The 12,143-nt window shown below is 26.9% G+C and overlaps 1 protein-coding gene across 1 annotated transcript; it reads left to right on the plus strand.

The window, feature by feature from the left end:
* Positions 1 to 359: 359 nt before the first annotated feature.
* Positions 360 to 9,309, plus strand: LOC145052112 (uncharacterized). The gene is made up of 16 exons (XM_079000236.1): positions 360 to 462; positions 547 to 610; positions 1,513 to 1,634; positions 1,766 to 1,825; positions 3,627 to 3,746; positions 3,836 to 3,961; positions 4,059 to 4,200; positions 4,326 to 4,496; positions 4,645 to 4,800; positions 4,880 to 4,986; positions 5,116 to 5,206; positions 5,325 to 5,466; positions 5,588 to 5,744; positions 5,930 to 6,049; positions 6,173 to 6,299; positions 8,864 to 9,309. Exons 2-16 carry the CDS (start codon positions 569 to 571, stop codon positions 9,119 to 9,121), a joined length of 1,941 nt encoding a protein of 646 aa, XP_078856362.1. The 5' UTR covers positions 360 to 462; positions 547 to 568; the 3' UTR covers positions 9,122 to 9,309.
* Positions 9,310 to 12,143: the final 2,834 nt, after the last annotated feature.

Here is a 12,143-nt window from a genome sequence, read left to right on the forward strand (position 1 = left end):
TAACTGAAATTAATAATAATGTAGTTATGATATATTCTGTATTTTTTCGGTTTTTAAGATTGGTGACCGATTGGACCAGTTGAATCATCGAACAGGACGCCGATTCGGTCTCCAATTTGGTTTTCAAAATCATGATGATATATCATTTTGTTACATTTTATTCGATACAATAATAGATTTAAATTAAAACTAAAAGATAGAATGATAGGAAAACTCATATATTAGACTTTTGCACTAAATCATGTAGTGGCTTTTAAGTTTGTCAAACTCAGTTGTCCTAAACGTAAAGACGCTACAACCCATAACTATTATACACATAAAATACCCTAAGCTTTCTTTCTAATTAAAGAAACTCATTACCTAAACTTATTTATAGAAAACTCTCTAAAGCATCTATTTCAATTCCTCTGTGTGCAACTTCAAATATATTGCTTTCTCCTATCTATTTTTATTAAACACGAGGTAAGATTTGTGTATATCCGTCGATAAAGAAACAAACGTGTTTAATTTTACATTTAAATGATTTCTTATCGATCTATATTCTAGGTGATCAACGTGACTTGGATTTATGTCGCCTATCGGCGTGCAGTTACAAATTGAAGATCACCATGTAAATTTTCTTTGTTATCCTAAAACAATTCTAAATATAATCCTTCTTATTCTTCTTAATAAATGAAGTTTTTTTTGTCACATATCAATCTCTTATGAGTTTTGACACTTGTCATATGTTGGTATTTTTGAAATAAATATTATCCACTTGTCAATAAATACATTTCTTTATTTTTTATTTTAAAGTTTCACATTAAAAATATTTTTTGTATACACTTTAATGTTTAATTTTTTTTAAATCAACCCGTGTAATACACGGGTCTCACACCTAGTCTTTCCTAATAAATAAATTTTTTTTGCTACTTGTCATCCTCTTATGTATTATATCATATATCATTTTGTGGTAAATTTAGATTAAATTATATCCATATGTCATTTTGTGGTTTTTTTTTTAATTTTATTAAATTTTATATTACTTAAATGTAATAGAAAATGTATATTCAATTCATTAATGCAACTTTTCTTAAAATTTCTAAATTTCTAAATTGAATCCGATTATTTTAGTTGTTTATTTATTTAAATTATTAGTTTAAATTTAAAGGATAAATAAATATTTTAATTTTAATAATTAATATTTTATTTTTTTTCCTAATAAATTTAAATTTTCTAAATTGTTAGATCTTAATGTTTGTTTATTTTTTCACAATAAACTTGTATAATACATGAGTGTCGAACCTAGTATATTATATATAACTTGTAAAGAAATAAATATGTATTTCTTGTACTACAGTTTAATTTCCACAAGTTATTACGGCGTCCAGTATTTTCTAACGTTGATTTGTCATATATCCTCTCAAACTAACGTTCAAGTTGTCGGTATTCTAATTTATAGCTAGTATAAAGCATAGAAACGTAGCTTGTTAAAATTTTTTTTTTTAAATCTTTTCTGAATAAAATTTTCAGGTGGTGATTGATAATGGCATAGTCCAAGTAACAATATCGAATCCTGAGGGTATTGTCACTGGCATACGATACAATGGACTTGATAATGTGCTTGAGATTCTTAACAATGAAAGCGATCGAGGGTTAGTTGCATGCAATATATACTAACACTAATCAATCCATATGAAATTATCACTTTTAGTGATTTGTTTAATTTTTCGGTAGATGAATAATAAAGCTAAATTTCATCTTAATTATTTTACTAAAAATACAGGTATTGGGACGTCGTGTGGAGTGCTTTAGATGGCTCCGGCAAAACCGGATTATTTGAAGTGTATGTTCTTATTATTCATGTATGAAATATATATGATAAATAAAAAGTACGTTAATGAGGAAAAATAAAGTGTTTTCATATTAAAGCTAAGTTTGTCAATTTTATACATATTTACTCCAAAATACGATTTCTCGTTCATCAATGCCTAATAGTTAGATGATTTTTTTTTATCATATACCCCATTTATTAGGCAATGGACCTTATAGACGGTTACCCATTGCTTGTTACAAGCCAACATGGCATGTTGCTGATTAATAGGATGTCATAAACAATTACCCCCTAAATAAATGCTTCTCTTCTATAGATTTCCCATACCCAAACCCAAAATTGAGCATAGTTGCTTCTTGGGTCTCTTGTGTATGGCTACTTCAAAAACATGAGGGAGGATGTGTAAATTTCAATACTAAAACAAAAGGAGCTTTCCCTTTTTCGCATACGCTATATACATCTTTCTTTCTTTCTCTTATATAGGCCATTTAGGTTTTTATATGCTTTTGAGATTGAGTAACATACATAGATACAAGCGAGATCGATTCACAAGGAGCAACAATCGATTTACATTGAGCCTTGCCTGAGATCGATTTCAAAAGAGACCCCCTTGATATGTGATTGATTCTCTCCGGCCATGTGATCTTGATGTTATCTTTTGAATCAAAACACATGTCATAGGGTAAGCTTCTATGGTAACCAACTATGAGGTCATTCACATGATAAATGGAATATATGACAAGAATTGTCTAACTATTAGGCATTAATGAACAAGAGATTGTAATTACGACAAATTCATATAAACTTGACAAACATAAGGGATTTTGTGTCAAAAGCCCAAAAATAAATACAAAAACCTTCATATATAATTTTATAATATCTAGAAGACAAGAAGAATTATTAGAACATATATTAATTAAAACTCAATCGTATTTTTTGTTTATATATGAGGTTTTATATTAACTCTTTAAAAGAGTTGTTTTGAACTTTAATATATATAAACACATAAGGGATACTATTGCACCATTAACAATTTTTGTTAGCTTTGATGATTATAAATTAGTTGTTTTTACCTTTTTTTCTCTTAGAATCCTTATATATATATATATATATATATATATATATATATATATATATATATATATATATATATATATATAAAAGCTATTACGAGAACCAAAAGATTTTGCTAGAACTCGAGAAATCCTAACCCGCTTATCACTTTACAAAACCAAGACCACCATTGGATTTCTAGAGCTGCATCTAAAAGAGATCCATGATAAAAAAAAAGAGATTTGACGATTTGTTTGAAATGTACATTTATGCACATTTGAATGTTTATATATGTGCATGTATGCACATTTAGTAGTTTTTTTTTTCAATTTTTTTCAAAACCAATACAACAATAAGACTTTAATGCCAACGTTTAAGAGAATCATAACTTGAAAATGTCAGAAAACGAAGAAAACATAAATGTGCATGCATGCACATTTAGATGTACATATATTCACGTTTCACAGAAAAAAAGTTCGTTAAATCTATTTTTGGACCATGGGTTTCTATCAGACACAACTGGTCGTTAAATCTTTTTTTGGACCATGAGTTTCTATCAGACACAACTCTAGGAGTCCAATGGTGGTTTTGTTTTTGAAAAATAATGAGCGAATTAGGAGTTCTCGTGTTCTCACAAATCTTTTGATTCTCATATATATATATATATATATATATATATATATATATATATATATATATATATATATATATATATATATATATATATATATATATATATATATATATATTCTTTCTGCAGGATTAAAGCGACAAGTTTCAAGGTTATTGCTGAAAGTGAGGAACTAGTTGAGATATCATTTTCTAGGCCATGGGATCCTTCCTTAAAAGGAAAGTTGGTTCCTTTAAACATAGACAAAAGGTTCGTTAATTAGTTTTTTTGTTTATTTCAATTCCTTGAAAAAATGGAAAAGTCTAATATAACTGTTTGGTGACCGAGTGATTAATTAGATTCATTTTGGTTCGTGGTTGCTCCGGTTTCTACACTTATGCCATCTATGAACACTTGGGTTCACAAGAATGGCAAGCTTTCAGTCTTGCTGAAACACGGGTTGCATTCAAGCTTAGAAAAGACAAGTATATATATCTAATATTTCTTTAGCTTCTAATTCATTAATTAACGATTAAAACTATTTGTTGAAATTTAACTAATATAAGTAGTTGTTAATTATAGGTTTCATTACATGGCGGTGTCTGATGATCGAAGAAGATACATGCCATTGCCAGATGATAGATCACCGGGAAGAGGCCAACCCCTTGCATATCCGGAAGCCGTTTTACTAGCTGATCCGGTAGAACCTGAGTTCAAAGGAGAGGTATATATATAATTATATATAATCATATAAGTAGTTTGAGTAGCTAGATGCACAAGCTAGAAGAATAACGAGCATGTTTTAATTCTTTAGTTAAAGCTTTGTTATTTACATAATGCTTGTTGTAGGTGGATGATAAATACCAATATACTTGCGAGAACAGAAATCTTATGGTACATGGTTGGATATCGAATGACCCTCCGATAGGTTTTTGGCAAATTACACCGAGTGATGAGTTTCGAACAGGTGGACCCCTAAAACAGAACCTATGTTCTCATGTGGGGCCCACTTGTTTAGCTGTAAGTAAACTTTTTACTTGGCCTCTTTTATTATATTGCATGCATGTTGTCGGTCGATCCATACTATTGCGTACAATTATCAAACTCAAAGTTTAAAACTGAGCTTAATAGTATGTACCTTGATCTAATTGAAAGATTAACTAACTAGGTTTTCGTTGGAGCTCATTATGCTGGGGATGATTTGGTCCCCAAGTTTGGTCAAGGAGAGGCATGGAAGAAAGTATTCGGACCGGTTTTTATTTATTTGAACTCGGTCATGGATGGAGATGACCCACTTACTCTTTGGGATGATGCAAAAACACAAGTAATTAGAGATGACAAAATTAAATTAGAAATAATGTTAACACTACTCGTAAATAATATTTACTTGTTATATTGAGCAGATGATGATCGAGGTGAAGAGTTGGCCTTATAGTTTTCCGGCATCCGAGGATTTCCCAAAATCAAATCAACGAGGCAACATTTGTGGGAAGTTACTAGTTCGCGATAGGTAAATTAATATTGTAGAGTATAGACTTATAATAAACCCAAGAAGATCTTAATTAAGTAGTCCACTTACAGTTAAACAAAGTTTTCTGAGCTAATGATCATCTATAACACATATTATTATTTATTTTAGATTCGTTCAAGACAATGACATGCCAACAAACGGTGCATATGTCGGGCTAGCTCAACCGGGTGAAGTTGGATCATGGCAAAGAGAATGCAAGGTACTTATAATATTTAATTAAGTTAACTTTAAAGTTAACCAGGTCAAACATACGATTTGACTTCATAATACTGAATTAGTGATTATTGATCAAACAAGATTATTGTACTAATAAGCAGGATTATCAATTTTGGACAAAAACGGATGAGAATGGAGTTTTTTCTATAACCAATATCAGAACTGGAAACTATAATATATACGCTTGGGTCCCGGGATTTATAGGCGATTACCGAAACGACGATGCTATCACAATCACTGCAGGTCGCCTACCTAGCTATATATAATTAATTAATTAAAACCACAAATTATCTCAAATTAATTGTTAATTCATTTTTTTTTTTTTTTTTTTGAAATCTGGAATATTCAAAATCAAATACTATAGGTTGTGACATCAATGTGGGTACTCTTGTTTACGAGCCTCTACGGAGTGGTCCTACATTGTGGGAGATAGGGATCCCAGATCGATCTGCTGCTGAATTCTTTGTTCCAGATCCTAACCCGCAATACGTCAACAAGCTATTTCTAGATCAACCACAAAAGTTCGTTAATTAATTCCTTCCTTTAAACATGTTAGCTAATTCTTTTTTCATAAGATTAATTAGTTACACCTACACAAATCATATAATACGTGTGTATATATATATATATATATATATATATATATATATATATATATATATATATATATATATATATATATATATATTTTTTTTTTTTTTGTTAGCAATTTTAGGCAATATGGGTTATGGGAACAGTATGGAGAGCTATACCCTGATGGGGACTTGATTTTTACAATTGGAGATAGTGACTATAGCAAAGATTGGTTTTATGCTCAAGTTCCAAGGTACAACAAGCTGTCTTTAACTATAAGGAATTTATCCACTTAATTTGTTGGTTTTACATATATTACATAAGCAATATTTAAAGATGGTGCCTCTTTGAATCAATGTCGTCGATCTATTTGTAGGAGAAAAAAAGATAAGTCATATGAAGGAACGACATGGCAGATCAAGTTCAAGCTACAAAACATCCAACAAACGGCTACTTACACCCTACGAATAGCATTGGCTGGTGCATCTTTAGCAGAACTACAGGTTAGTTGGTCTAAATAAATTAAACTTGGAATTTCCTCTCTCTCTCTCTCTCTCTCTCTCTCTATATATATATATATATATATATATATATATATATATATATATATATATATATATATATATATATATATATATATATATATATATATATGCAAAATTGCAAATAGTTTATAAAAACGCGAAACCAAAAAAACCTATGAGATTATATTACCTCAACCTTATATTTTAGACAAAAATCCATTCAAACTTTGAATTACATGATAATAATTTATGATACATAAGAAATTGTTTTATATTAGCAAAACATGTTTTTCTAACATTTTTATTATGAAACTTGAATTTAAAAGTGGTTTAGGACGTGAAAAAAAATGGTTGTTACAAGCACCTTAAAATCTATATTATCATAAGAACCTCCAATGTAAACTTATTATCTTTAATTTATTGCGAATAAATTTAATTTCTAAAGCACATGTGTTTGATTTTATAAGATAAAATCTGTTTTCACAAAATATTTATGTTTTCGAATAAACATATATATATATATATATATATATATATATATATATATATATATATATATATATATATATATATATATACATACATACATGTGCTTTAGAAATTAAATTTATTAGCAATAAATTAAAGATAATAAGTTTACATTCGAGGTTCTTATGATAATATAGATTTTAAGGTGGTTTTAACAACAATTTTTTTTTTCAATATAGAACCTTATATATATATATATATATATATATATATATATATATATATATATATATATATATATATATATATATATATATAAGGTTCAATATAGAACCATTATAAACAATGAACCAATCGTGAGCATCGAAATTTAAAACAATAAACGGCCAAAGAAATAAATATACAGTTGTACATTGGACGCACATACACCAGATCATACCAGATAACCCATTTTTTTCAAAACCACACATCTTTTTTTTTGTTAAATTTTTTTAAGCCACATCTTTTATCCGAAAAAAAACCGAATATACTATTTTTTCATGATTTTTCATCCTCTTTCCATAGGGATCCATGTTGATATATAAAAAATATATATTTTTTTCGAAAATAACCCACTTCGTTTTGTTGTTTTTTCAATATTTAAATTTATTTTTATCAAAAAAAAAAAAACTAATTATACTAAAATTTTAAATTTTTGTCCTCTAATAATTAACATTATTATCGATTAAAAAAAACCTGGATCAGTTCAGATTCATAGTATGAATCTGCACTGTAAATATTTCAAATTTAATATTTACAATATGAATCTGACTTATTATTATTCACATTGTGAATCTGCTGAATTTGATCTATATTGAGATTTCATTATTTTATATCAATATGAATCCATGTTTAAAGAGTACAAAAAAAATATGAATTTTGATATATTTATTAAATTTTATCGATAAAAAATAGACGTTAATTTTTCAAAAAACAAATAAGTGAAATATTTTTTTTGAAAAAAAATCATTTTTTCTATATCAATATGGATCTATATAGAAAGAGAACGAATAATTATGAACAATGGTATATTTGGTTTTTTTGTTTTGATAAAAAAACATGACCTAAATAAAATTAAACAAAAAGAAATTGAATTTTATTATAATTCGGTGCATGTACGCCTATTGTAAAAATGTACAACTATTCCTTTTACCATTGATTGCATTAAATTTCGGCGTTTTAGATTTAAACTTTGGTTCTTTGATTAATAATGATTTTCTATTGAAATTATATATATATATATATATATATATATATATATATATATATATATATATATATCTTTGTTGATATATAGATATGAATACACGTTAGCCAGCTAATTAATGATAATTTTCTACTTTATATCTATTTATAGGTTCGGGTAAATGATCGAAACAAAGTACGTCCTTTGTGTGTGTGTGTGTATATATATATATATATATATATATATATATATATATATCTATCTTTGTTGATATATAGATATGAATAGACGTTAGCTAGCTAATTAATGATAATTTTCTATTTTATATCTATTTATAGGTTCGGGTAAATGATCGAAACAAAGTATGTCCTTTGTGTGTGTGTGTGTGTGTATATATATATATATATATATATATATATATATATATATATCTTTGTTGATATTAGATATGAATACACGTTAGCTAGCTAATTAATGATAATTTTCTACTTTATATCTATTTATAGGTTCGGGTAAATGATCGAAACAAAGTACGTCCTTTGTGTGTGTGTGTGTGTATATATATATATATATATATATATATATATATATATATATATATCTTTGTTGATATATAGATATGAATAAACGTTAGCTAGCTAATTAATGATAATTTTCTATTTTATATCTATTTATAGGTTTGGGTAAATGATCGAAACAAAGTACGTCCTTTGTGTGTGTGTGTGTATATATATATATATATATATATATATATATATATATATATATATATATCTTTTTTGATATATAGATATGAATACACGTTAGCTAGCTAATTAATGATAATTTTTTACTTTATATCAATTTATAGGTTCGGGTAAATGATCGAAACAAAGTACGTCCTTTGTTCACAACCGGGCTAATAGGACGAGATAATGCAATCCCAAGACACGGGATTCACGGGCTATATTGGTTGTATACAGTAGAGGTTTTGGGTTCTTTACTGGTTAAAGAAGAAGAGGGAGATAACATTTTTTACTTCACACAACCACGCTCCCAATCTCCATTCCAAGCTATCATGTATGATTATATTCGTTTAGAAGGACCTAAATCTGAAGTTTCGAATTAAGAAGGCTCAATGATATTATCATTGAATATACTCATATACATATGGAAAATATAAATAATTTTCTTGTTTGTTTTTTAGAATGTCGCTTATGAAAAGCATTAATATTTTATAGACTAGTGCAACCTTGTGTATTACCTGATTGGTATGTAACATTTCATATACAATATAATTAGGTGTGAGACTCATATATTACATGAGTTTATTTAAAACAAAAATTAAATATAAAATTCTAAACATTTAAGAAGTTTGAATTTATAAGAAAAGTAAAAAAAATGTTGAATTATAAAAATTAAAGTTTTTTTTTTATCTTTTAAAACCAAATAATTTATATAAGTAAATAAAAGAAATTAATAAAACTTTAGGTTGGTAATTTTGAAATTAAAAGGAAAGTTCATTAATGAAATTGATATACATTTATTAGTATATTTAATATTATGTGAAAATTAAAAAAATGGAAAAACCATAAAATGACATGTGTAATAAAACCTAATTTAAAATTACTATAAAATTATATGTGGCAAAATGAATAACAATGTGACATATGACAAAAAATCTTTATTTATTAGAGTAGATTATATTATATTTTAAATTATATATATATATATAACTTAAAATATAATATATATATATATATATATATATATATATATATATATATATATATATATATATATATATATATAAGTTGCATTGAGAAAAAAAAAGGTTAAGAATGGGGGAATCGTTTTCAACCACTCATTTATTTTTGATGCAAAAGCTTTTGTTGTACCAGCAGAAATTGATAAGGAATAAACATATGTGTCCAACAAAAGATGTTTCCTCAAACTATTTTAATCATTACCTTAATATATGCAAAAACATAGTTTTTTTTTTTCTTTTTTTAAGAAGCTATTTATATCGAAAAATGATTTTAAATATACCAAAATTCATGATTTTTTATTCTCTAAAAATAGACATCCATATTGATATACTTTTAAGGTAAAATAATTTTTTTTTTTTTTTTATATTTTCAGCTATCGTTATTTATAAGTGAATAAAAATTCATCAGATTTTTGCTACAGTACATTCGTTATTCACTTATGAATAAAAATATATATTTAATTTTTTACAGTTTAAGTATTATTTATACTACTTATTCATATATGAATAACAAATTAACTGTAACAAAAATCTGATAAATGTTTTATTCATATATGAATATAAAATATGCCGACAACTAATATACGTTTTATTCATATATAAATATAATATATGATGAAAGATGATGTAAAAAATATATTTTAAGTAAGAAAACTTTATTGCATGTCATATTCATATATGAACGATACTTAAACTATAAAAAAAGTTACGCATATGTTTTATTCATAAGTAAATAACGAATATACTGTAATAAAAATTTGATAGATTTTTTTATTCACTTATGAATAACGAGAGCTGAAATTCTGAATTTTTTCTTTTTATTTTATCTTAAAAGTATATCAATATAGATGTCTATTTATAGATAATAAAAAATTATGAATTTTGATATATTTAAAATAATTTTTCGATAATAATGACTTTCTAAAAATAAAAAAAACGAAAAAAAAGTATGTTTTTGTGTATATTAAGGTAATGATTAGCATAGTTTAAGAAAATATGTTTGGTTGGAAAACACATGTTTATCCGTTATCCATTTCCGACGGTACACCTAAGTGTTTTGCGGCAAAATAAATGTGTGGCTGAGAATGATTCCCCTATTCTCAACCTTTTTTTTTCTCAATTGAACCCTCATCTCTCTCTCTCTCTCTCTCTCTCTATATATATATATATATATATATATATATATATATATATATATATATATATATATATATATATATATATATATCATCCATTTACAAAATTCATTTAATATATGGATGATTTCTTTCTCCTAGAGTCCAAGTTGGGTTTCATTCGCTGAGATCCGATACTATTGAGGCTTATTTCTATCCAGTTTTTTAAAACTTAGATTTTCTTATTCTATTATTTTACTTCGTTGGTGGTATGCACATTTTGAATAGTAAAAAAAGATTTGCTTTCAAGTTTGTTATCAAAATTTTCATGATATCAAAGCAAACCTAGAAACTTAGCCCCACCATTCTAATCGGTAATTGAAGGTGCCGAGTCGAACAACCAGAGAAAAATATGCCATGAACATGACATATCCACATTTCCTTATTACAACTAATTGCACTGACCATTTTTTTTGGAGAAAAACCTATTTCGTGATGGAAATTACAACAATTGGAAAAACGAGATGACGAATGCATTACTCGCCAAGAACAAAATCGGTTTTATCGACAATAATATTCTCATGCCGAAGGAAGATTCTATGGATATGATGAACTAGAAAAGGTGCAATGTGATATTCTCTAATTTTCAGAACCAATTAAAACTTTTCTTTATGCTTCTTAAATTATATTTTCATCGATTTAGAAATTCCTAGTACATTTGAAACACTTTTAGTACAAGTGATTGTGTCAATAAAATCAGAAGGTTGTCATAATCGTTACAAAAATATAGGTTCAGCGTAAAAACCTAATGGTCCTGAACTCTATTGCAAGCTGTGTCTTGATCACTCAACATTCTAATCAAGTTCTGGTAGTTTAAGCCTTGATACATATGATGCAAATAAATTGAATGGGTAAGGTTTGGAAACCTGGTGAGATGCATAGGGATTTCAATCTCACACTATTGTTATAATCATATTCCTTACTTATCCGACCCGAAAAATCAACTGTTACTATACAACATCCATATGGGCTTACATTCCTACATATCCATTCCTATTATTGACCCTTACAGATTATCCGGGAGAAATTATCTCTCCTGATAAACAGTTAAAATACTTGACTACTTAGCTAGGGGCTTCGTTGGCTGCTACACATAAAGGAATATGGGTCATCAGAGTATTTGATGAATATGGTATCCCATTTCATATGCGTCTGTGAGTAATGAGCTCACGCCACCAACATAATTCACAAGACTATCTATAATGATC

The sequence above is a fragment of the Lactuca serriola genome, chromosome 1 (genome assembly GCF_051521515.1).
Source record: "Lactuca serriola cultivar US96UC23 chromosome 1, Lser_US96UC23_V15, whole genome shotgun sequence".
Lineage (NCBI taxonomy): Eukaryota > Viridiplantae > Streptophyta > Magnoliopsida > Asterales > Asteraceae > Lactuca > Lactuca serriola.